Raw genomic sequence first — 26,158 nt, forward strand, 5'->3', positions numbered from 1 at the left:
TTACCATGCAAGGCAGAGATTAAGATGTCACAGAAATTGATGACAGCAAGTGTAAGACTGCATTTAATGAACAACACTGAAATCTCCTAGTACTTAAATAAACCCCACCCATGTTTCTTCCATGTACACAACTCAAGGTCATTTCTTTGTCACTGACATATATTTCTACAATCATGCAGTTAAACTAAAAGTCTTAAAACAGCCTCATGTTCTAAATAAATAACATTACCTTCTCCTCTACCTTTATATCTCCTAAGGTTTGTGATTGTTGTAGTTGTTTCAGAGATTCACTAAAGAATAAATTATAACTTTCTTGGAGAGTTTTCACTTGTTTTTCCAATTCATTTCTTTCTTCGTCTGTCATTCTGAAATAACCAGAAAGTACGAAAAGACGAATATAAGTCTTCAAGTGATAAAGATGACACACTAGCCTCGATGATTTTGCAAAGAATACTTTCCTAAATTAGCATAGGGTCATAAAATATAATCTCATATACAGATTACTCAGGTCTTAGAATGGTTGTATATGAAAATTAAGGATGGCCCTTATGACCCTAAAAACATCCAGGAATCCTTCTCTTGCCTGGAAAAGGACTAAAGGAAAAGAGTGTAAACTAATATATCAGCACCTCTCTAGCATATACAAATTTCTAAAATAACAACTGCTGTTGTCTGACAGAGGGAAAGATCCCATTGTTAGTTCCAACATGGAAAAGGGACAAGTAAGGTACCATGACTCAAGATGAAACTTGTTCAAGCAGAAGGATGAATAAAGAGGAAATTTATAAGGAAATTAACCCAATTTCCTTATAAATTTAACCTAAGGTACAATATAAAATCATTCTAGAGTAATTCTAAAGATGACAGACAAACAATATTTAAGAAAAGGGTAGATTCCTTCCCTGTCTGAGGCATTAGCTGAAATATATGAAGTGCCTTGTTGCAAAAAGTAGGACCAAACCACAAGAAATTAAGTTGCCACAGTTCTCAGCTAAGAAAATGAAGAACGTATTTACACACATTTCCCAAAAGGTAGGTCTTGGAGAGTAAGTACTACTCAGAATCAAGACCTGGCTTGGCATCTTTACTCACTAGCTACAGATCCTAAACTCTCTGAGCCTGTTTCCTCATCAGCGATATATGGGGTAATAAGTACATTTCAGGGTTTTGGTAAAGACCAAGAGTGACGAAAAGCGACAATTAAATAGCCAAGTTTATAGTCTTAGGTTATTATATTACTAAGTAAATTTGTGATTGAGTCCCATTTTTAAACTCTACATTGCAATTTACCATCCTCTACTTTACTAAGAGTTTTGAAGACCACTCCCCTACTTCAAATAAAAGACCTAATGAAAACCAACATACTTGTCTCCGTGTTTAGCCAGGAAGAGCTGCATAGTTTGCAGTGCTTCAGATAATTGTTCCTTCTTGACTGATATTTCCTCACTGGAAATCTGCGAGGTAAAGAAAACACACTCAAGCTCTTCCTTCACAAAGATGACACAACAGTCATTTTAAAAAACTCCAAGTTTTCATCAAGACCCACACGATGGGAATATTTTCAGGTGATCTGAGTAAATACCCATCACTTATTACTGGTTCACAGGCCTGGATAAGAAGACTGCTTTTGAGAATGCACGATGAAGGAAAGTCCCTCCCTCTAACCCTAAGGCCATCATTTCCACGAGGAAATAATAATACCGCATGATATGGTTCTTGCATTTGTCCCAGCCCAACCACGAACAGAGAATGCCTTAATGATACCCCAGGTGGCCAGACGTTCAGCACTGGAAGAACATTGCCATCCTCAAAAAGATACATGAACATGGAACAAAAACCTTCCCTTCCTTCCCCCAAGCTCCTGGATACAATGCTCCTTTGGAAAAAAATTCCTATCTAGAAGTATTCCTCTCTAGGTTTGCGGGTCAAGATTAAATAATTTCTATTACTAGGACTTCACTTGCAAAAGTCGCCTGTGACAGACAGAGAAATAAAATTGACCTGTTTACTTTCTCCTAATTCCTCTCTGCATCATTTCTGAAGACCTAATATCAGAAAGTAAATGCCATTCTTTTAAGTGAGCAGAAATGAAATGATGGGACAATGAAAAGGTGTATTTTCCCCAGACGTATTCTACCGAGAGTCAGCCTAAAGTCTATTTTTCATGGCTATAGGTAATCATGAGGCAATACTGATTTTCTGAAAGACACATTTATTACTGACATCAAATTACCTTAAATATCCTTCAACAGAGAGACCATCGAGTGTTATTCAAGATTTATAACTGGGGCCATGATCTGCATTGCAAAGGTATCTGTCTACTTTTATGTCTGCTAGGTCTAAAACTAACACTGGTCGGTAAAATTTTGGAGAATTTAGAACTACAGAATGAGGAAATACCAAGCGTTTATAAACCACGTTCCTGAAAAGAAACTTGTTCTCTCAAGAAATCCTTGCTAAGTTTGTGTCCCTATTTTAGCTCTTTTCCTATTTGACAGGGGGAAAATGAAGAAGATGTTTTAAACTAAATATTCGCATAAAGTTGCTTTGAAGGTTTTGGGTTTAAAACACTAAATGTAATTTTCCTTTCCAACTTATTTCCCCCACACTCTATAAAATGTAGTCTGCTAGACTATGAGCTAAGCTGGCTTTATTTCAACTGAATGAGAATTCAAGTAAATACTCAGGTCTATAAACCTCTCCTGGGGGAACCTCGAATAAGGTTCATCTGCCTCATGCCATAGGCGAAATGAGACAAGATGTTGAAGCTTTCTGTTATTGGATTATGTCAAAAATGTCTGTTTCAAGTGATGACAAGTGTGTACTGATGCAGAGCTGGAAGGGAAAGCTAATGATTGCCTCTGTAGTTTCCACAGGTCAGGCAGGAGCAGCAGGGCAGTGCAGGAAACATAATCGAGAAAAATACTGCTTACTTAGTGGAAATTTATTTTTTAAAATATAGTAGCAATTCCAGCATTATCAGTAGCAGCAGCAAAACTGCTTAACTCAGTGCCCTAAGAGCTTCAGGTGGGACAGCCCAAAGGACACCTCAGAGCAGTAACATCTCACGAAATGCGGCCACTCAACTTATGTCAAGTAGTGGGGTTCAGAACACAGCCTACAGAACTAAAGACTTCATTTAGGGAAGGGAAAGAATCTAGAATTTCCAGTGGATGATGGGAGAACACTTCTTTCGGAAATAGAAAAGACCCAGAAAAGCACAACTAAATGCGATCCTCAAATGTTAACATCTTGGTCTGCAGTTTGTTGCTCTTGAAACTTTTTGTTTCTATTCTAAGAACGAGCTTGCAACTCTTTATGACACGGAGTGCATGAATGTACTCAGGGCACCAAACAGAGTGACTCTGTTCTCCTGCAATGCTCATCAAAACGATCAGGAAGCAGATCTCACTGTGAGGAAAAGCAGTCCCACATACTGGTTGACTAACAGTGAGACTAATATTGATGAAGTCCAGGTTTTGGAAGCAGAGACAGCTTCTTCTGCCACATACTGTGATTCCTTGGGCAAGTTACTTAACGTCTCTGATCCTCACTATAACTGCATATAGAAATGGGGGAAACTAAAGAATTAAAGGGTTTTTTTTTTAGGTGGACTGTATCAACTCAGTAAATTCTCCCCACTATAATTATTGATATTATCATTATTATTAAACCAGGACCTCGGTGAGTACCTTTTGCTTAAAGAAGGAAGACTTTTCAGCCTTCTCTCCGTCTTTCAATGTCTTGCTGATATTTGATACCCATTTTTGTAATTCTCTGGCTCTTTCAACATGCTCTTTCTTTTCTTCTTCCAGTGACTTCTGACAGGTGTGAGTGGTTAAAAAAAAAAAAGATATATTCCAGTAAATTACTGAGCCATTAAAGTGATCTCTCCACAGAAAACAAGGATTTAAAAATATTTTTTCATCACACACAGGTTATCGAGATATTTTATTCATTTTTTACCATATTCAGCACGTCACGTAGATGTACTTCCAAAATGTTTATGGTAGCAAAGCAAGCTGTGAGAAATAGTCTTGAATGATCAGCCTAACCTCCTAGCTAGTCTATTAATATGACACATTTAAAAACTCAACTTTATTCATGAAGCACTAAAAGAAATCTGAATTGCTGCCTTTGCATTAGCATTACAATCATAACTGTCGTGACAGAAAAGTAACAGACAATGGAAAGCTGAAAGAATAAAGTCTACACAAAACAAAAAATACACAGAACGAAGAAAAACCTTCCCTCTCCTCCAACACATAACCCATTCATAATGCTGCTTTTAATTACAAAGTCGTAACTAGAAATAGGAGATGGTGGTAAAATATAATATGTAAAGAAGATTACGACATACAGAAAAACTAAAAATGTTCATTTTTCAAGGCAATCTGAAACACTACAGCCTCACGGATGTGAGAACAAGTTTACATTTTCCTCTGCGATTCCACGGTTCTTTTTTAAGTGCTCTTTCAGTGAGTGTAATGAATCATTTAATAAATGGGAACCCTGACACCAGGTTGGATCCAGGCAGTGATGCAGAGTTCTGCAGAAAGGATGCTGTGAACTCACTGGAGATCCTCAAGCTTATCCCATATTCCAGGTAAAATACTTTTATTTAGTTTGGGTAGGAGTCAAAAAACGAATCTCAAAGCTAAATGGAACCATTATGAAGAGGAGTAAATCTTTTGTTATTTTCCATTTTAAAAGTATTCTCTCTCGGGCAGAATGGAGTCCAAAATCCAAGCCTCCTGACGTTTAGTCTAAAGGAGTGATGCAAATTCTTCCAGATCAGGAGACAGCAAACTTTATTCTGGAAAGGACCAGAGAGCAAATATTTTTGGCTTTGTGAGCCATATGGTTACTGTTAGAACTACTCAACTCCGTCCTTGTACCCAAAAGTAGCCAAAGACAATATGTACACAACAATGTGTCTGCATTCCAATAAAACTTTATCTAAAAAAATAAAAAAATTTTTTTAAATTGAAAGTATTCTCTCTTCTGAGCAGTCAGGTGTTTCCAGCCCTCAAGAAATTAACAGTGCTTCAAGCATGTCACACAATTACTAGGCCGTGGATCTCATACCATCAAGCTGTGGACAAAGCAGACGAACTAGACAGCGTCACCCCTGACTCTGGTTCTATAAACAGGTTCTATTGTGAAGAATAGTAGAGGCTGGAAATCCCTGTCATCAAGGGCTCAGATACTTCTAGGAGTTTAAGTCCTGTGTGGAAATCAAAATCAGCTTTTTCTAAGGCTTCTTTATATGTCAACTTTCTTTTTGTTTGAGGACAGAGGATGTTTCTGACATAGGACTTTTGATCTTTGAGCTTTGTAGCAATGAAGACATCTATAATCCCTACTTGGAGGGCTTCTTCAATCGACAAGCGGGCCTGGGTCTGGGGCTCAATCAGCCCCCCTGTCAAGTACTGAAATTCCAGACAGCGGATTCCCATGTCCTTACTTATGATATTTGCACTCACAGCTTCCACCACTGACATCACTTTGTTACTGATAGGGTGACTGATCCCCGTGACGACTAACTCACACTGCCGCAGCTGCTGTGCAAACCCCTCGTCCACCAGGCCTCTGTGCAAGGCCTCGGCCACCCGGTACCTCTTGCCGGTCAGAGGGTCAATGATGCCCCCGGTACTGACTTGGGCTTCGAGGCATCGGAGGGCGGTGATCCGATCAACCAGATTCCGACGTGTGGCCTTTAGCACAGAGATCCTTTCCCCACTGGAAGTCAGCCAGTACCCTGCCACTGGACTGCGCGAGTCCTTCTTGGGGACTAACCTGCTCAGCAAGGAATCAGCGAGTTCTGTGAGTGTGAGGAAGCCTTCCTGATACTTTTTGATGGAGGCTTTGTCAATGGTTCCCTGCTCTATGGCCTCGCTGATACTGAACTGTAATCCTGTCTTACTATCAGTCAGTATACGACAGGGACGCCCATAGGACTCAAAAAACGTGGCTTCCTTCCATTGATACTGCTGCCCCGACAGCTCAAGGTAGGTACTTTTCTCAATCAGGTTTCTCTGGAAAGCCTCGTAGGCAGTCAGTTCTGCTCCTGTCTTAGTATCGACGACAGCAATCCTGTGAGTTTTCGCTACATTGAGATTGGAAATGTTCCTCTCCCCAAATGGAAACAGAAAGCACTGCCCGTCTACGTCAAAGACACACATGCGCAGTAACTCTGAGTAATACAGGGTTCGCTTGTTATTGGGATTGGGAAAGGCTCTGGTGTTGCTGGATGGCTCATGTAAAAACTGCAGGATGGCGTTATTTAGCAGCCCCTGCTGCAGGGCAACTTCTGGAGGAACCCGAATGCCCCTCACGGGGTCGATGACGCCCCCACTGGCAATCTGCACCTCCAACATATGTTTGCCCCTTTGCCTGTCAAGCATTCTATTTTCCATGGCTTGGAACACTGACAGTGTTTTAGAAGAACATGGATACCCCAGGGCCGCCTTCTCTGCCTCAAGGAGCCTGATTTTGAATTCGGGGTCAACCACACCTTTAACAATTGCATCCTCAACAGAATAGGTCTTCCCTGAAAGGGGGTCAATTATGAAACCCGTGGCCGCCTGAGCTTCTAAAAATGCTAAAGTCATCATCTTATCGATGATGATTTTCTTGGCAGCTGAGGAAAATGAAATCTTTTCTGTTGTGGATTCTAGGTAAAGCCCTGCAATGGAGGTGGCTTTTGTCAAAAACTTGCTCAGAGTTTTCTGGACTTCTTCAACGGTCTTAAGGCCAAGTCGCAGCTGCTCAACTGTTTTCATGTCCAGAAGCTTAGCTTCGACCAACTGCCTGGCCGTCACAGTGTGCCGGAGCCCTTGGAACTGAAACTCATCATCCCTGACCGAGCATGCGTGATCACCACCAAAGTTCTGAAAGGTCTCTGGTTCTGAGCCCTTCTTAAGAAAATCTCTTTTGAGTCCACCCAGTGCCCTGCACCCTTCAAGCAGCCATTCATCAGCACTGGGGACTGGGCTCTTTTCTTGCTTTAATGCCGTGACTTCTGTGTGCATAGCATACTGCTTGTTCTTAGCTATCTGTAACGGGAATTTATAAGACGTTAAAAGTCATCTAAAGAACATTGTCATGTTACCCACTCTTAATCCAAATATAATTCCTAGAATAACAAAGATGAGATAAGAGAAAAACACTTCCAAGCCCAAGAGGGTTCAGGAACAAGAAATATTATTTTGACAGTCTGAAGTTTAAACTTTAGATGACAATTAAGGTATTAAAATGCTATGTCTAAAAAAGACAGGAGGTAAAATCTGTCCACAAAACGTGTTAGAAATTAAAGTTAACTGCTTGGTTTTTCTAGTTTTTTTTTTTTAGGGTCAAATTTTTCGGAATAGAGTCCCACAGATATGACAGGATAGCCATGACCTCTGTGTTTCTCATCTCAAACATTTAAAAATTGAAGACTGTAGTTTGTAGTAAAGATTCAAGTAAATCACTAGAAAATGATAGCATGATTTTCTGTCGGACTACAAAGAGCCACTCACATTCAACACGGTTAAAAAATGTAGCCTAGCAGAGAAAGGAAACAAGAGCGGAAACCTGACAGAGGGTAGCTGACAAGGTTCCAGAATCCAGGGTATACCTCTAAGGGTGCCAGAAGCGTCACCAGGTCTATTTCACACTTGTCATCTTGACACCTGACAGCGTGTCTGGAATTGTACAGACCTTGATTTCTTAGCTTCTCGATTTCTGACGGTCTTGCAACAGGGTTCATCTCATCAAAAGTTATCTGTATTTCGGTGCTTGTTTGAGAAAAGTATTCAGAGTAACACTGCTGACTTTTCTCTTTCTCAACCGGAGCCCCTGATGGCCCGCCCTGGCCCTCCTTCTGCATCTGTTCAGCACCCCGATGTTGCCATCCTTCCTCCGAAAGCTGTGGTTCCTGAGTCCACCTCTGTAGAGGGGACCTGGCCATGGAGGGAGAGGAGGAGAAGTCCCCTGGGCGCTGATACTCCTTCACTGCCATCTCAAGATGTGGCTTGAAGGCTGGGTTCTTTTTCTGGATTTCACATTGGAGCACCACTAACTGATGCTCCTGTTCTTTTATCTGCTGATCCATCTTTTGCTTCAGGTTTTCCACCTCCCGTTTCTGGGCGACCAGCTCATCTGTGAGCTTCCGACATTTCTGGTAGTGATGTGCCTCCCCATTCTGCCCTCGGTGCATCTGCTCACGATATTGCTGGAGCTGCCTCTCAAGTTCTCGGATATTTGTTTCACAGAGCCTTGCGTTCTCTTGCGCCCTGAACTTTTCCCGCTGGAGAGACACAAAGTCAAGCTGGATGCCCGAAATATCATGTTCCGTGATAACTTTGGAGTCCATCAGTTTTTCCATCTTTTTCCGAAACTCCTCTGCAGAACGTTTGAATTTCTCAGATTCCTCCTGAAACAGAACCATCTTCCTGTGGGTCACCTGCTCCTCTAGGATCTTTAAGTGCAGTTCGTCTTGCACCTTTTTCAATCTGTCGTTCAGGTCCTGCAACTGTGCCCACTGCATCTGCACTGCCTGCTCCCCAAGGCGTTTCTCCTCTTTGGATGCACTTAGCTCAGCACTCAGACTTTGCACCTCCTTCTCCGTGTTCTGGATGATGAGGTCCTGCTGGTCGCACTTCTGCTTAAATTCACTTACTAAATGTTGACTTTGGGCCAGGTCTTCTTCCAGGCATTTGATCCTCCTCTGGAAATCCTGTTCCGTTTTCGTCTGTTTGTGCAAGTGTTTGTTTGTGGCACAAAGCTGGTCTTTAAAACCATCCGCCTGGATTTTCAGTGCTTCACATCTTTGCTGGATGGCTTGTTTCTCTAAGACCACATTTGCTGATTCTGCCTGAATTCTCTCCATCATTAACTTGGTTTCGTTATTCTGCCTGGTGAGCTCATCCACTTTGTGCTTTAGTGTGTCTGCACAGTCATTACTTCTCTCCAATTCCTCTTTAAGCTTTTGGATTTTCTCATTATTCTCCTTTTCGGCTTGAATATTTTGAAGCAACTGCACGTGGCTTTTCTCAAATTGTTCTTTCAGGTGATCTGACTTTCTCTGGCAGGATCGTGCTCTTTCGCCAGAGAAGTCCTTGTCATCCTGCAAAGAAGTAACTTGTGAATTTAAATGCTGGATGCTCCTCTTGGTGACGGCCTGTGTCCTGGTGATCCGGTCCCCCTCCCTCTGCAGCTTCCCTTTCTCCTCCTGCAGAGATTCCAGTTCTAGCTCATAGTTGTGCTTTATCCTCTTAAGGTCATTGGCCTCCTGCCTGACCTCTTCTGCCTTCCCTGTGGTCTGGCTCAGCTGCCTGTCCAGCTCCCGGAGCTGCCGAGAGAACCCCTCCTCCGCCTGGTCCTTCCTTTCCAACTCCAGCTTGAGGCATCTCAGTGCATTGCTGGTTTCACCCAGTTTTTCTTTGAGCAAGCGAGCCTTCTCCTCCGATGAAGTTTTCTTGAGCTGCAGGGCACTGAGTTCATACTTCAGCTCCCTCATGTCCTTCTCAGTCTTTCTATCGGCCACTGTCAGCTCATCCACCTGCTGCTTCAGTTCCTCAGCCTGGGTGCTCATACAAGCTGGCAGTGGGTTTTCTTTGTACGAACACTGCATCTCGATTATTTTTCTTCTGGCTTCCGATTCAATTTTCTGCTTTTCCCTCAGCTGTTTCTCCGCCACCTGTTTCTGGAACGTGAGGTCTTTCTCCATCTGCTCGACCAGCTTCAGGAGCTCCTCTTCGTGGTCCTTCTTTCTCCTTAGTTCCTCCATCAGCTTATCTTTCTGTTGTTCCACCTCGTGAAGGCTGGAGTCTTTCCTCTTCAGATGGTTCTCCAGGGCCCTCCTGGTGGCAGTGTGCTCCTCCAGCTGTTTCCGGAAGCCACGCAGGTTCCTCTGCACGGCCTCCCTCTGGGCCTCGGCCTCGGCCGTGAGCCTCCGCACGCGCTCCAGCTCGCGCTGCGCCGCCTCCTTCTCCCCCTCAACGGCCTCCAGCTCCCGGCGGTACCTCTGGGCCTCGCCCTCCGCCCGCATCTTCTGCAGGGTGATGTCCGCTGCATCCCTCTGCTGCTTCCTCAGCTCGTTCTCCGCTGCCTCCCTGACCTTTGGAAGCTCCTCCTCAACCCGGCACTTCTGCTTCTCAAGCTCAGCCAGCATCCTCTCCAGCTCTGTTATCTTCCCCGTGAGTTTGCGATTCTCCAGCATCGTCGCCTCCTGCCGCTGGAGCAGATCTGAATACACCCCGTGCTCAGAAGCCTCCTGACACCTTTTCATCTATGAGAGACGTTCAGAAGGGTCAAACCCATTCGACTCCAATCTGTCTTTAAGAATCTGAAGCCATGCTCATGAAAGGACTTACACAGACCAGTGAAACCAAAGGCAGAACAAACCCCACCACCAACCCCACCACCATCTGCAGAGAAGAAGCTTCAGAAAGTCAATAGTCAGAGAAGACAAAAAACCCTGCGTGTCAGGTTTTCTAAATCAAGGAATCTTTTCTTTCTTTTTTTTTTTTGGTCTCTTAGGAATAATTCTGCTTTTAAAATTAGCTAGCTCAGAATTTTACAGCAAGAAGGAAGCTTACAGTATGACCCTCACCCCAGATGAGGACACTGAGGTCTAGGGAGGTTAAATAATTTTGAAAACTCACACAATAGGCAAGTGACAAAGTAGGAACCAAAATTCTCACAACAGTCCTCTTTCTGCTCTCACACACAACTCAGTCCTGTGGGCTGAGAAGAACATACAATGTATAGGAACTGAATGACATTAGAGAATTTAGTTTTCATTTTCTAGCCCAATGGAAATTTGAAATGATATTTACATTCTCCTGTCTTAATGGTGAAAGAAGCAAGATACAGAACTTTGGAACAGAGAGCCAATTGAGGAAATAATACTTAACATAAGGAAGGAGGAAAATTATATAAAAATCTGTAATTTCTGCAATCAAATGCCTCACTAATTTATATTTGCCCTACTATGATACTTACAATAGTCAGAATTGCTAATGCAAAGGCACCTATAGTCCCTGGTGGCTTTAGAAAAGATGTGCTTCATATACTCACTGATTTTGTTGTTGTCCTTAATGACATGGCTCATATGAATCCACTTTGACAAGAACCTTCAGATACTCCATAAACATAAAGATATTTGTTAAATATAAATGCTTGTAAAAGTGTACTTAGGGATTCAGATCCAATTAAGAAAATCTGTTTACTCTACTGATTACAGAATCAATCTCAGCTGGGAGAAATACACTTGACTACAGAACATGATCACGGCTAGTTTATAATCACAATTTAATTTCTCTTTATTAATACCATAAGGTTACTAGTGTCATATCATCAGCTCAAAATCATCATATTTAGAAATAATTTAAACAAAAGGAGGGAAATTATTCTAAATAGCAGATTTTATTTCCATTGAAAAGCCCTGGTAAATCTCAAGAATTTAGTTTGTATTATAGACCATGCATCTTATTTTTCTTCCTCTCATTTCTTGATCCCCAATAATCTTGATGAGAATTTTAGATGTTTCCTTTGCTAACCTAAATATGATTTTTAATAAGAATTCATATGAAAAAAAAATCTCATCACAGGCTGCAATATTTAGTGTTCTATTTTCTTTATTTTCTTATCAGGGTCAACTCTCAGTGATACTGAAGCATTTTATCTGCTTACACATTAGGTGTTCAACATGTTTTCAGCAGATGATTTCTAAAAGGGTCTTTCTCAATTCCTCATCAAACTCTGTTTAAAACTTGGCTGTTGCTCAGAAGTTGTGAGTCCCTCCCTTTTTTTCTTGGTCATGTTCTAAGGTTTAAAAAAATGAAAATTCTCTCAAAAAAATGTCTGTTGTTAAACTCTCAGTGTTCTGGAGTCATTTTAGTGACTGATAATAATCTCATGTTGCCTGGATAACTCTGAAGTTTTTAGCAAATATTAGAAAAATTACTAGAAACAATTTAGTCCTATGGCTGATTTGCTTTCTTGTATATCTCAAACTTATTCAAATAAAAATAACTTCAAGTTTTATCTAAATGTTCCCCAAGGAGACATGCCGTCCTTTAATCTCAGCAATTAACATTTAATATATTTTGCGATCAACAAAGACTGGAGAAATATCTTTATCCATCTATCTATTACAGACACTCTACTAATATTTCTGTAACTAATTTGGTATTATCTTTGAAATTAACTTGAATCCCTCTTTGATTTCATGTTTACCATGGAAAATTCTGCTCTCTGACCAAGATCTCTCATGTGAGTATAGATAGACCCAGTTTCAGAAACACTACTCTTTGGAATCTGAAAACTGAGCTATGTATCTTTTGTAAGATATTCCATTATTAATATCCTTAAGTGGTGAATTTTTAACAAGGAATTTTAAAATCTGCTTTAAATTATAATACTCTTTGCATGGTCTTCCATAAGCTACATTGTTTTGACTTTAAATTCAACATAATCTTTTATATTTCAAAGGATGACAAGCATAATTTTGGATATATTTCAGGCTTTTTGAAATATCTTTTGGTTCTATCAACTTCTACTATTCTACTTCATCAGATACATTGAGCAAATTGGCTCATATATGTGCAGACATACATTGTAAGAAAGGGAAGGGCTTAAATTATTTATATTACATTTAACTACAAAATACACAATTTAAAAGATCTGTATACCACTTAAAATGGAATCATATCTCTTAAAAATTAAGAACGTAAAAAAAATATGGACTTTCCTTCATAGATGAGAAGTGTATGCCAATTATTTGAATGTGAAAATATTCTGGTTCTCCTTTCTAAACCCAAAGGAAGTTAGTTATAAAGACTTGCAAGTAGCCATGTTAGTGATTTAGTTGCCGAAAACTATTAACTCTGAACAGACAAAAGTAGTTTACAAAAGCAGTCATAATTTTAGAAACTAAGAAAGCAACATCTATTAGACATTTACTACCACTTTGGTTCTCTCATTATATGAATGGAGTTATACTAAGTACAGTCACCTACAGAATTTCAACAACGGTCTAATTTAAATGGCTAATGCCCCACAATTTACTTACTACAGCATTTGGTTTACTATTTTTGTCTGTTCTGAGGTCAGGAACAGAAAGCATATTAAGATAATAGAGCAGAGCATACTTTCAAAATTAGATACAATAGCCTTTTATGAAAATATATTTCCATAAATAACTCCTTATTCTTTCTGTTTCTGAATATATTTTAAATGCATAATCAAAGGCACTGAAGTTCTCCAAATTAGAATGGTACTTAGTCTTTTTAATATACACCATATCTTTTTGGCAAAGCTAAAAACAAAAACAAAATAACCCCCCCCCACAATTCTTAAAGAGTACTACCATTTTGTATAAACACCTGCTACTTCTAACTTAATGACTTTCATGTTTTAAATCCTTGAAGATGTAAATTAATTTAAAATGCATAAAACAAATGTGTTTATGTAATATTTCTGCAGATATCATAACAGTAGTAACTATACTTCAAAGAACAATACTTCTCAACTGTGAGAAAACTGAAAAACTTTCTGCTAAACTGCCAACATTCCATAATTTAAATAGAACCACTTAACGACATTAACGCTCTCATACTAGAGCCCTAGAGTAAAAATTAAAAAATTTTTTTTCCAAAAAGGTTGTTCCTTTTTTTCGGTAATGTTTTTCAGTTCGAGAGAATCTTAATAACAAACCAAAAAATCCTACGCCTCTACTGTTTTTCACTGTAATTTTATAATTAATCACTTATACATCAGCTCTCAACCACGTGAGTTTATCATGAAACCATCTCGTGGCTCCTTTTCAGTAACCTGCCCATGGTTAATGGTTACCTCCTCCTCCTCCAGACGCTTCAATGAGTCCCCAGCAAATTTAATATATTGTGTCATGAGGGTGACCAGAGCCGTATACCGGGTCCTCAGGTCCATGAACTGCAAGTAAGGAAAAATAAAAATAAAAACAGAATCTCCAGTTGCCCTAAATGAGCTGAATGAACACTGAGTAATAATTAAAATATTAACTAGTCTATGGGACAGGGAAGTTCATGACTCCCCAGCAATGATAACCGAGTAGGAACGAGATTACTGCTGTGCAAACCACAGTGATGGCAATCCTCTTCTAAATTTGATCATGTGTATCACACATAAATAAATGTGTATCACATTTATTATTCTCTGCAATTCATTCATCTTGAATGAAGATTTTCAAAGGTTTTTTAAAACCCTTAATAAGATGCATTGTTATAGGTAGAGAGCATCTGTTTGGGATGATGGAATGTTCTGGAAATGGATTGTGTTCAAGGTTGTACAACATTACGAATGTACTGAACGCCACTGAATTGTATGCTTAAAAATGGCTAAAATGGTGAATTTTCTATTATGGACATTTTACCACAATACAAATGTATAAATGTAAAATTGCTAAAGTGTTGCTTCTCTCTTTTACACCCTCCCCATCTCTGGACGGGTATCACCTCTTGAATGACGAGGTCTGCCGAGCTCTGCATTCTCCGGCGTTTCACTGGAGACTTTTGTTGTGAATCCACCATAGCCCGGTAGGTCATAGTTTGTAATTCGTAGTCCTGTATAAAGGAAATGGTAAGATTAATTAAAGCAAAGCACTAACCCTTCATTCTATAGTGATTTGATGCAGAGAAAGGGCATCTACTTTCACTGAATAAGTCAAGAAAATATTGCTAAACTACATTTTCAAGAATCAATCCAATCCTGACATGTTTCCAAGGTGGTAATAAAAATAAGAAACATTTAGGGTGGCCAGGAAAGTTCCTAAGTCTCTTTAGGAGTTCATGGAGACATATAGGGACAGCGTGCCAGTTATTTTCAGCCTCCCTCTCCTCTAGTTAGGAAATGGGACTGCAGATCCGGATGGGTGAAGCTGAGGTGTGGTGACTTAGAGCACAAGGAAGACGTTCTTCCATGGAATATTCCAGCAATACTTCCATGGAGTACTCCAGCAATACTTGCGTGGAACACTCCAGCAAGGAGGGGAGAGGGGAAGCAAAGTGGTAAGAGGCAGATTACAGAGCTACATTTTATTCTGGTGCACATGGGGGTGTGGCCAGTCTGTGCATGTGTGTGACACAGAGAGAGAATGAAAGGACCAGGAGTCATCACGTGACTCACACTTTCATAAAGAATTAACAGATAAGTGAAGATTCTCTGTTTCACTTTTTAACACAGACTGAATGACCTGCAAAGGCTTTAAAAGTATACCGTAGAAGCACCTCCCTGAATATCTGAACATGAAATCTGATGCAAGGAACTGGTCTTCTCACCTTCACCGCAGTGGAGTACTGTTCTGCGTATTTCTGACACTCATCCATTTTGCTCTGTTTCATTTCTATTTCAGACACCAGCATCTATAAGCACACACAGGTTAGGAGAAAAAGGACAAGGAACCCTATGCTATCCAACAACTTGATATCTCAGGCACTAAGAAATATCTACATCACTTAAGACTACAGCTCTCTACCCCACTGCACTTTTTCTTTTAATTGTAGCCTTTATTTATTGATTGATTGATTTATTTGGCTGCACCGCATGGCTTATGGGATCTTAGTTTCCCAACCAGGGATTGAACCTGTGCCCTCGGCAGTGAAAGCACCAAGTCCTAACCATTGGATTGCCAGGGAATTCCCTCTACCCCACTGCACTTAATGTCATCTGCCTCATTGGGTAAAGTCCAAGCTTTCAAGATTAAGCCACTATGTGACACCCCCTCATGAGACTTCCAAAGTAGAAATTACTAAACTCCATGGGAATTATCCACAAGCAGACTTGAAACCCTTATCCCCCACCTAATCCTGATCTAAAGAGAGCTAGAAATTACTGGCCCCTCAAGATGGAACAAAAATCTCAAAGCATTTAACTCTTGATCACATGTGGCTGTTTAATTTTCTAAGACTAACCATTTTTTTTTTTAAATTTAGGATCCCATGAAACTATTCCAGCCAGCAAAGTACCAGAGAGATTTTCATACCTACAATTAAAGGATCATTAGAAACTTGAACTGTCGCAACATGCAACTTTCTTAAATCAAAATAAGGGATGGATGTAGGTTTGAGTGCAAATTTTTAACATTTCTGATTTATTCCCTGCCTTCCTTGAAATAGTTGCTGACTTATCTTACTAACAAGAGAAAGGAAGGTCAAGGTCTGAGTGACCAAATGCAGACACAACCCTAGCACAAGGAACTGTGTTTACACACCTTCTGTTGATTCAATTGTGTGGCTAGGGTTTTACTGTTTTCAGGCTGGTTTTCCTGAATCTTTCTCTGAGTAGTTTCAACTTGCTGGATCCAGTCATCTAAAGGGTGATAGGTATCTTTGTAGTATTTCAGCGACTTCCCAATGACTTCCAAGTCCCGTAACCTAAGAGGTTAACAAAGGAATAGTCACGGTTTCCAAGAGTAACCAATAGGAAGGTGGAAGGTGTAGAAAAAAAGGGAGGGACAAAGTATTACTGTCTTAAGATGCACTAAGCACAACAACAGGGGTGTGTCGAGAATTTGAGGCCACAGCATCCCAGGCCCATCTCCAAGGGCACCTACACTGCCTTGGGTTGAATACAAATTCTTTTTCTCCAGGATTTGCGCAATTTATCGGTACTGATTATTCTAGGGACAAGCCCGAGAGACTAAAGCTAAAAAGCAGGAAAACTGGAAAGTTAACCATAATAATTATCAATCAGCAAGTCTTGAAGACCTAAAGTTTGCAGCAATGGCAGTTCACTTCTGAAAAAATGACATGGTAGCAATGAATGGTTCAACATGGACTCAGAGGGTACTTTCTAGGAACTGTGATTAAACACCCCAGTTTCTATGATTTTAAAACCACTACATTAAACCTACAGATCATGTATTTTAGAGATTAGATACTAAATATTTAAACATAATTTATTTCTCACAAATGGCACTATATAATAAATGCATTTTAGCTGCATTAATAAAAACATAAACAATGAACATAAACAATAAAATAAAATAATAAAAACATAAACAATAAAAACATAAACTATTCCATTTCTTTTAAGATGAGCCCCCAAAACCATCCCATTTCTTTTCACTTTTTTATTTCAGTCAATGGGCAAATGATTTTGACTTTCTTGTCTCTTTGATTAAAATGAGCATTAGGACATTTCAGTTTCTTTACGCTTCCTGTCTAGTATAGATGCTACATCCGGCCCTAGGAAATGCATGACCCACCCTCCTCTTACTAAGTCATGGTTATTTTGATATTATCAGTGGTAATAATTAGAGAATTCTCTAATAATTAGAGAATACATTGTTTTTTCCTTCAGAAAAGGCAAGTAGATTAACTATATAAATGCCAGAGTACATAAACAGTTGTAATAACACAGAACAGAAAAATAACTTATTTGGAAGTTAAATATCTTACTAAAGGCCACCCTATAAAAAAGAAATGTAATTGGACAGAGCTCTTGCAATTAACACAATTAACTACATATGGAAATTAACTCTATGGAATGAATTACATATGGAAGTAAAAAGCCTAATACATTTAGACTTTACCCAGAATGCAGAGATTAAATCTGAGCTAAAACTGAATGAAAAGGGTGCTAACCTGTTGTCAATCTGAGCATGAACATTCTGCCACCTCTCAACCAACTGATCTGCTTTTTCTTTGTGCCAGTCAAAGTCAAGGTCACGCTCTTTGTAGGTTTTAAACATCTCATCACTGATGGTCTTTGCTCTCTGTAGCTCATCCTCCAGTGCATGGAAGACTTCTCTTTTTTCATCCACTTCAGATCTCCATTGCTAAAACAGATCAATTTATAAAGTTACAAAAACGTATCAACCGCTCATTGTGTAAACACATTATTCACCTAATTTTACCATTCATTTACAAATGACTGCTATAAAATCAGACAATGGAAATAATATCTTTCATATACAAAATATTACATTAGCTTGAACCTTATAAAATTGCCAATATTTGACTGTACTTTGACCTAAAAAAACCAACAGTTTTATAGAGTTCAGTCTAACGAAATTTGCATATCAATAAAATAAATTTCATAAGCAAGTCTGCTACCTCGATAAGTCTTTTTCATTGTTTGTTTTTTAAATATCTACTGACCTCATTGTTTAAAAATGAACACATGCATTAAAAAATCACTAAGAAAACTTTTCACAATTGGTTTACAACATCTTTACTCAGAGCTTTATAAATGGAAGAAAAGAAACAGACAAATACAACTATCAGCCTTTTTCCTTCTTAGATTAACTACTCTACTCACCTTGATTTCTTAAAGTAACTGCCTCTTTCCACAAGAAAATCTATTACCAATAATTTACTTTTTAGCTTCAACTCCTCTTGCTGCCGACATGAACAGACTATAAAAACCTACCGTCAAAAAGATCCAAACTTCAAATGAAAAGAACTCACCTCAAACTAAAAATGAATGAATACACTCATTTACAGTAAGCCATGGTACTACAGAGACAGGACACGGAATGGAGAGAAATGTATTCAAGTTCAGATATTTAATGCTTGATGTCTGAAGACCTGGGCCAAGTGCCAGAGAAATACTTTTAAAGGATAATCTTAAAAAACAGCCAGCAGTGAAATGCATACCTTTAAAGTACTCATTAGATTCTCAATGTTATTCTTGTCAGCTATAACTGCTTCCTCTTCACACAGTTTAGTTTCATAGAATTTTACAAGGGCTTCTGCAGCATGAGTGTTTTTTAACACCAAGTTGACAATTTTCAACCTGAAAAAGAGAATTAAACAACACCCCCTTTTGGTAAGTGTTTATTTTCCCGCAATACAGTCCCAAAGCACCATGAGGGTGCATGATGCAGCATGTTCTTCATCCCGAGACACTGACACTTTTATTACAAGATTAACATCCCACTAAGTCAGTCAGACAGAGAAAGACAAATGCCATATGATATCACCTATATGTGGAATCTAAAACATGACGCAAATGAACTTATCTACGAAACAGAACCAGATTCACAGACATAGAGATCAGACTTGTGGTTGCCAAGGGGGAGGGGGTTAGGGGAGGGATGGAGTGGGAGTTTGGGGTTAGCAGATGCAAACTGTTATATACTGAATGGATAAACAACAAGGTCCTACAGTAGAGCACAGGGAACTATATTCAATATCCTGGGATAAACCACAATGGAAAAGAATATGAAAAAGAATGTATATATGTGTATAACTGAATCACTGTTTCTGTAGCAGTGACTCGGCAGTAAATAACACAACACTGTAAATCAACTAAACTTCAATAAAATTTTTAAAAAAGGATTAACATCCCGCTAACTGTCTTCTAACAGAACCCATGCCCTGCCCCCACAGTGGTCTTCAGCAGGAGATTCCAACAGCAGAGGGGCTTCTTTCAAACCTAATTTAGACCAAGCCTGGGAGGAAAGTCCTATAGGCTACAACAGCTGAGCTACCAAAACTATAGGCAACATGTGGGAAGATCATTAATGCTCTAGTCTCTGAAGCTCACATTCCCTTTCAGCATGAAGATGCATCGTAAGTCCACAGAAATATTTAATATATTTGTTATTAAGAAAAATATTTTGTATTCTTAAAAATGAACATTTTTGGCTAAACAGCCTATATATATGTGGCACTTTTATGAAGCTAGTTTAGATGATTTCTATTAAGGCAGTGGTTCCATACTTCTCTATGTAGGTGGAGGACATGGAATAGACGTGGTTCATGCTCTGGACGACCACGCTGAGCTCGGATCGCAAGGTGGGAGCCGTGGAAGAGGCGGCCGCTTGACTGAAAAAGTCGTCGCATTTACTCGTGATTGTGGCCAAATCGCCTTTAAGTCGCTCCAGCTCTTTCTTTAGTTTCTACACAACAGAGAACAAACATGAGGATTAGGCTATCACTCCAGATGGTGTCTCTTTCTTCAAACACTTTAAAAATACACATTTCCCATTATGACCCTTAACTTAAACACGTACGTATTCTTTTTTCTTAATTGAAGTGTAGTTGATTTACAATGTTGTGTTAATTTCTGCTGTACAGCCAAGTGATTCAGTTAAACACATACATACATTTTGTTCATATTCTTTTCCATCATGGTTTATCACAGGATATTGAATATAGCTCCCTGTGCTATACATTAGGACCTTATTGTTTATCCATTCTATATATAATAGCTTGCATCTGCTAATCCCAAGCTCCCAGTATTTCCCTCCCCCACCCCCCTTCCCTTTGGCAACCACAAGTCTGTTCTCTATGTCTGTGAGTCTGGTTCTGTTTTGTAGATATGTTCATTTGTGTCGTATTTTAGATTCCACATATAAGTGATAATATATGGTATCTGTCTTTTTCTGATTTACTTCACTTAGTATGATCATCTCTAGTTGCAAGACATTTACATACTCTTTACTTTTACTTTATCAAAGAAATGAAGCCAAAGCAGTCAAGTTTCATAATCAATCATTCCCTCACTGTCCATCTCCTCGGGCCCAAACATCTAATTCAGTGCTTGTGCATCGAGCAGGTGAGAAACTGTGAGAAGCCCTTGCAGCCTCCACATAAATGGGTGAGAAAGCCCGTGTTCCTGTGTTTACCCAAGTGAGAGACAGAACTGAATTACAGAATCCTCGTCTGCCGTCAGCGTTAAGTACATAGGCAGACCTCACCAAGTGACCCCTGGCAAAGGGAGCGTGTGAGAGGTCGCAGAGTCAACAGTAAAGGTCATTAAGACAGTAATCTGTGCTAATCTTGTCCCCACGCGCTTCTCAGCCTTACCTCCTGCTCTGAGATTCTGAACACGCTTTCGTGAAGGTCGTCTCTCTCCAGGGGGGTGCGGATCTGTCTGATGAGACGGTCTTCACAGCTCTCAAGCCGAAGCCTGAGGTTTCGGACTTCAGAGATGTAGAGATTATAAGCTGATTCCTCTTGCTCCTCTGTGAAAATAAATGTAATGTTTAGAAAATACCTCATTTTCTATCTTTTGGATGTTCTCGTTCATGATTTAACATGGCAGTTTTACTACTACTAAAACACAGCTAGTCAAACTAACGTTACCAATTATCACCACAAATCCACCCCAAGGATATAAACCTTGAAATCGTGGACATTACAATTTATGAAGATTTAATAAAATTTCCCCAACGCCACTTAAAGTACCGATACCTGATTTATGATGTCTAAGGAAAGTAATACATTGCTCTGTTTTGTGTTCACAGAAATGCGAATTATGTTAGCAGCAGATTAGTAATAAAAACTAAATTAAATCCTTTACAATGAAAGGTAAGGATTATGTTAATGTTTAAAAATTTTTTAAATAGAGTATTACTACTAAGTTTTTTTGGTCTCTAAGTTATATCAAGTGTTTGGAACAAAATTTATATTTAACAAAAGTTAACAAGACAAAATCTTTTCCTTCAACCCCTTTATAAAGTTCAGGTTTGGTTATAGGAAATCTCTGCCCTTTGCTCTCAGTTTTGCTGTGAATCTAAAACTCCTCTAAGAAAAAGTCTTTAAAAAATCCAAGTTTGGTGTACGGAAAAATAACTGAAACTTTTCTGAAACTAAAAGATCATCACTCTGAACATTACATTGGAAAACAGTGAAAATGTTTAAAAGTAGATACACCAAGAATTCATTGTCATACGACTTGGTTGACATCTTTTTATTAATTCATCATTTGGAAATAACTGAATCCCTCCTTGAATCTTCCTACTTCAAACAGGCATTTAATGTTCCAATCATTGTTTCTACCTATTACAGGTGGATTGACAAAATATACCTAAGATTGAGATTCCCATTGATAGCAGAAAATAGCCTGGACTAAACACCCATGGGGAAAAAAAGGCAAGGATTCCCATGCTTTACCTCTTTCTGCAGATTTAAGAAGTTCTTGATAATACTGCTTACACACATTAACCTCCTTTTCCAGTTGTGTTATATCTGAACCTGAAAATATTTGGGATTCCTGGCTATCTTCGAGAAAATCTTCAAAACGAGACTGTAGATTACTCAGAACTTGCTGATGTTCACCAGGTAACATTGTCTTTATCTAAAGAAGACCAGTGATCCATTATAGAACTAAGAGTAAAATTTCAAAAGGACAGATCTCAAGTGGGTCTCATGGGACATGAGTTTATGCTAATAGTCATAAATAGAAAACCACTGGAAATTAATTTTTTCTTCAATTACAATCTTAGGTTTTAAAAGATGAGAAAAAACAAGACTATAAAATTTAATAAATGAAATCAAACTACACCCATCTCTATATGCCCAAACACTATACCGTGTCTCCCAATGAAAATGTAAGCCCTGAATGAAGTATGGGATTTCCAGATTCCCCAGTCCTTAGAAAATGCCTCGTATACAGCAGACATGGGACAGATATTCATTGAATGAATGACTATTATCATGGAGCTGCTCGACTCCATCTTACCCCAGAGAAAATACAAAACCCACCCCTCAAGACAAGGGGCCCCAAATCTTTGGACAGGTTAGGTGGATGTGCAGATTTATACTTACTGAAGCCACATTGCTAGCTCGGATTCTGTCAATTTCATTGATGAGATAGTGCCAGGAGACCACACTCTTCATGTTTATGTGAGACTCATGCCAAAGGGTCAGGACGTTCTGATACTGCTGCTCAATTCTGAAATATATGAAAGAAAACTCAGATTCAGCCTTTCCACTCCCTCTGAACACATGCTACAATTTTTCTTTGTGTTTGTGACATATACTAGGTTTCCTAGTTCTAGGTCCTCCTGATCCTATGAGCCTTGTCAAAGCACTGATTGTTTCTTTAACCTTCAGAGAATTCCACAGCCAGGCCTACATCTGGAGCTAGTGCGCACAAACCTGTTTGCAAAGTCGACCGCCTCTTTATTTGGAGGAGGGACACTGAAGCACACAGACGGGACCATGGCTTCGTTCCCAGTGGGGCTGATGACCTTCCACTTAGCACGATGAGAGTTGTTCGCCAAAACACATTCATCATCTTTGAAAATGGTTATCTGGTTTTAAAAGAAGAACAGAATAACAAGATGAGGTCACTGTGGTACTCATCTTTTTCCACATCCAATCTTGGGATTTTTTTTTGTATTTTTGAGGTGGAAAACTTTAACACTAATGAGCAATATGACCTCATTTTTTAAATATATGAATAATGCCAGAATCTGGTCTGTTTCTAGGAGTTAAAGTACCTCAATTTGTCTGTAGTCACAGATGGCTTTGATCGGAATAGAAGTTTTGAGTGGACAGTCAGGATTTCTTGGCTTCAGCTGAATGATTGTTTTTGCTCTCCCCATCAGGCTTGCGACTGTGCTTTTATACTGCAAAAGCTCTTCTTTCTCTTCCTAGGGAATAAATCAGATGGATTTTAAAAGTAAAAACGTGTGCACTCTGTTCTTTTAGGGCTTTGCCTAAACGAACTTCACCAGAAGAATCTTCCCTGACCACCTGGTCTAAGCTTTCAATCCCTCCCCACCCCCGCTGACATCTCTCTTCCCTTGTTTTGTTTGGTTGTTTCTTTCCTCCTTCGCATTTACCACTATCTAACATACTATGTATATTTACTAATTTATCATGTTTATTGAGCCCCATCCCCGGCATATAAGCAGGATTCTTGTCTGTTTTGTTCACTGTTCTATCCCCAGCACCTAAAATAGTGTCTGGGATACAGAAATGCTAACAAGTATTTATGGAATGAATGACTAAACACAGACACACACAACACAGTGAAAGCATTTTAAAATATTCAGGCAATCACATGAAAAACACTTTTGTTGTATTTGTTACCAAAAAACACTAAAACTGAATGTTTAAATGCTTGATTGAGGCAGAAATATCAAGAGTACCAATGAAACATGGAGTTCTGCACATAGAAAATATAATAAAGCACTAATCTAGTCCTCACTATACATCACTGATGAAACTTGCAGGTTTTCCTGTTCATACCATTGATTCCTGAACGAGGTCCTCCAGCTTGTGAATGCTGCTGGACCTGTCACAGCTGTACTTCCGCTGAATGGCGTCTTTTAGATTCCTCAAGTAATCCGTGGCTTCTTTGGCATCATTGAAAAACTAAGGAAAGATGAAAACTGGCAGTTAAAGTGTAGGTAATGTCAGCAAAGCCCAGAGTTGTCAGTTACGAGTACCAGAGCCCTGTGTGGACCCCTCCTACATGGGAACAGAATATGATCACAAGACAACTTAGCCAAAATCATTCCTTTAACCAAACACCGATTCTTGAACTTGGATGATGATGAATGAATTCTAACTGTCCATCCAAAGTTTATGTCTGTAGAGATCAGACTGGTGGCTGCCAAGGGGGAGGGAAGGTGGGGGAGGGATGGATGGATTGCAAGTTTAGGATTAGAAGATGCAAACCGGTATATGTAGGATGGATAAACAACAAGGTCCTACTGTATAGCACAGAAAACTATATCCAATATCCTGTGATAAACCAAAATGGAAAAGAACATGAAAAATAATATATACATATATATATATAACAAAGTTTCTCTGTATACTGTGGTTTTGGCTCGATATTACTTTGACTGAACTTCTATTTCACTTTAGGGTCCAAACAGCTGTTAATCGGGGGTGAAATTCCAAGAATATTTTAAAATTTCTGAAGAACAGAAAGAAAGCTCTCTGTAATGAAATAGTTCCTTAATAAGAAGCATGGACAAAATTAAGATTTTCTGACATTTTAAGCATTTTTAAAGTATTTCTTCCTTACTAGAATGCTTCCATTTACCCTGAAGAACATATATCCCTATACCCTACAAAGAAAACATTTTGGTTTCTTTCCCCTGAACACTACATACATGCATCTTAACAGTACATTATGGAAATGTTTTCTGTAACTCAGCCAAAATTGCAATACCATCGATCGACATGGTGATTCTGCCTCCATACCTCGAAATAAGCGCTGTTATCCTTTATGTGCTTCTCTACGCACTGGCAGAGCTGCAGAATCCAGCTCCACTGCGTCTGCATCGCCGCTCGGTAGGCCTGACAGGTAAAACATAGCCACTGTTGCCGTCTGGACAGTAAGACACACGACTTACTTCTCAAGCATAAAAGACTCTAGTGTCTACATAGATGATGAGAATTCTTTAACAGAGTAAGACTTGAAAAATCGGGGTAGTCAAATGTCCCTCTAAACTATGAGTTTCCAGTTGTAACACAGCCAGCCCTAAAAGTTTAAATATAAATTTTTCAATCAGTCCAGTCACTTTCTTTCAAATTTTTAGCTTCTTGACATTTTTTTCTTAAAATATATGGAAAAAGCTAGCTCTGGCTGTTTTTCCATGAAAACCTCTTTAATATTAGAAATGGATGCAAGCTATCCCAGCTTTTTAGAAAACCAACCCTCCACCTGCCAACACTTGCCTATATGGCATCTTCAGATATGCCTCTTTCATGACATTTTCCTTCATCTTTCTTTTTTCTGAATTTTTCTATTACTGGATCATAAAATACCCCTCCTGACACAAAAATACATGGTCTGTAGTTTTCTCTGCCTTTGCTTCCAAAACTAGTCTGGAAGCTCTTGGCAGGGGCAGGGGTGATTTATTTGTTTGTTTTTACTGGGACTGTTTGGGGAGGGTGGAAAAGGGCATAAGCAATCCCTTATTAGTGTAATTCTGGAATTACATTCAAGATAATACTAGGGGGACTTCCCTGGTGGCACAGTGGTTAAGAATCTGCCTGCCAATGCAGCGGACACGGGTTCGAGCCCTGGTCGGGGAAGATCCCACATGCTGCGGAGCAACTTAAGCCTGTGAGCCACAACTACTGAGCCCACGTGCCACAACTATTGAAGCCCGCGTGCCTGGAGCCCGTGCTCGGCAACAAGAGAAGGCACCGCAATGAGAAGCCCGCACACAGCAACGAAGAGTAGCCCCCGCTCACTGCAACTAGAGAAAGCCGACATGCGGCAACGAAGACCCCAACACGGCCAAAAATTTAAAAAAAGAAAAGATGATACTAGGAATTTTTATTTCATACGTTTTTACTTGAATTTTTATTTACCACTTGGTGTCTCTTTCCTGAGAGCAAAAATATTGTAGAAAAGACACCTACTTACTAGAAAACATGCAAGAAACACCCTTTCATATTTAAGGTTCAGTTCACTGGCTTCTGGA

At 39.4% G+C, this 26,158-nt stretch overlaps 1 protein-coding gene across 17 annotated transcripts in view; it reads right to left on the minus strand.

Moving 5' to 3' along the window:
• DST (dystonin) overlaps positions 1-26,158 on the minus strand; it is a 497,869-nt gene that overhangs the window by 146,934 nt on the left and 324,777 nt on the right. For 15 of the 17 annotated variants that reach the window (XM_029242504.1, XM_029242501.1, XM_029242518.1 and 12 more), the window contains 17 exons: positions 24,927-25,022; positions 23,961-24,086; positions 23,207-23,359; positions 22,863-23,017; positions 22,530-22,656; positions 21,876-22,059; positions 20,787-20,944; positions 19,698-19,876; positions 18,630-18,768; positions 17,616-17,809; positions 16,241-16,403; positions 15,309-15,392; positions 14,487-14,594; positions 13,846-13,944; positions 3,693-3,821; positions 1,366-1,454; positions 230-365 (listed from right to left, as the gene is read on the minus strand). In XM_029242504.1, coding sequence (XP_029098337.1) covers positions 230-365; positions 1,366-1,454; positions 3,693-3,821; positions 13,846-13,944; positions 14,487-14,594; positions 15,309-15,392; positions 16,241-16,403; positions 17,616-17,809; positions 18,630-18,768; positions 19,698-19,876; positions 20,787-20,944; positions 21,876-22,059; positions 22,530-22,656; positions 22,863-23,017; positions 23,207-23,359; positions 23,961-24,086; positions 24,927-25,022 — 2,319 coding nt within the window. The remainder of the gene's footprint in view (positions 1-229; positions 366-1,365; positions 1,455-3,692; positions 3,822-13,845; positions 13,945-14,486; positions 14,595-15,308; positions 15,393-16,240; positions 16,404-17,615; positions 17,810-18,629; positions 18,769-19,697; positions 19,877-20,786; positions 20,945-21,875; positions 22,060-22,529; positions 22,657-22,862; positions 23,018-23,206; positions 23,360-23,960; positions 24,087-24,926; positions 25,023-26,158) is intronic. The other 2 variants (XM_029242502.1, XM_029242516.1) reach the window with 1 other exon arrangement.

This window comes from Monodon monoceros, unplaced genomic scaffold (genome assembly GCF_005190385.1).
Source record: "Monodon monoceros isolate NGI ecotype Baffin Bay Population unplaced genomic scaffold, NGI_Narwhal_1 Super_Scaffold_3, whole genome shotgun sequence".
Lineage (NCBI taxonomy): Eukaryota > Metazoa > Chordata > Mammalia > Artiodactyla > Monodontidae > Monodon > Monodon monoceros.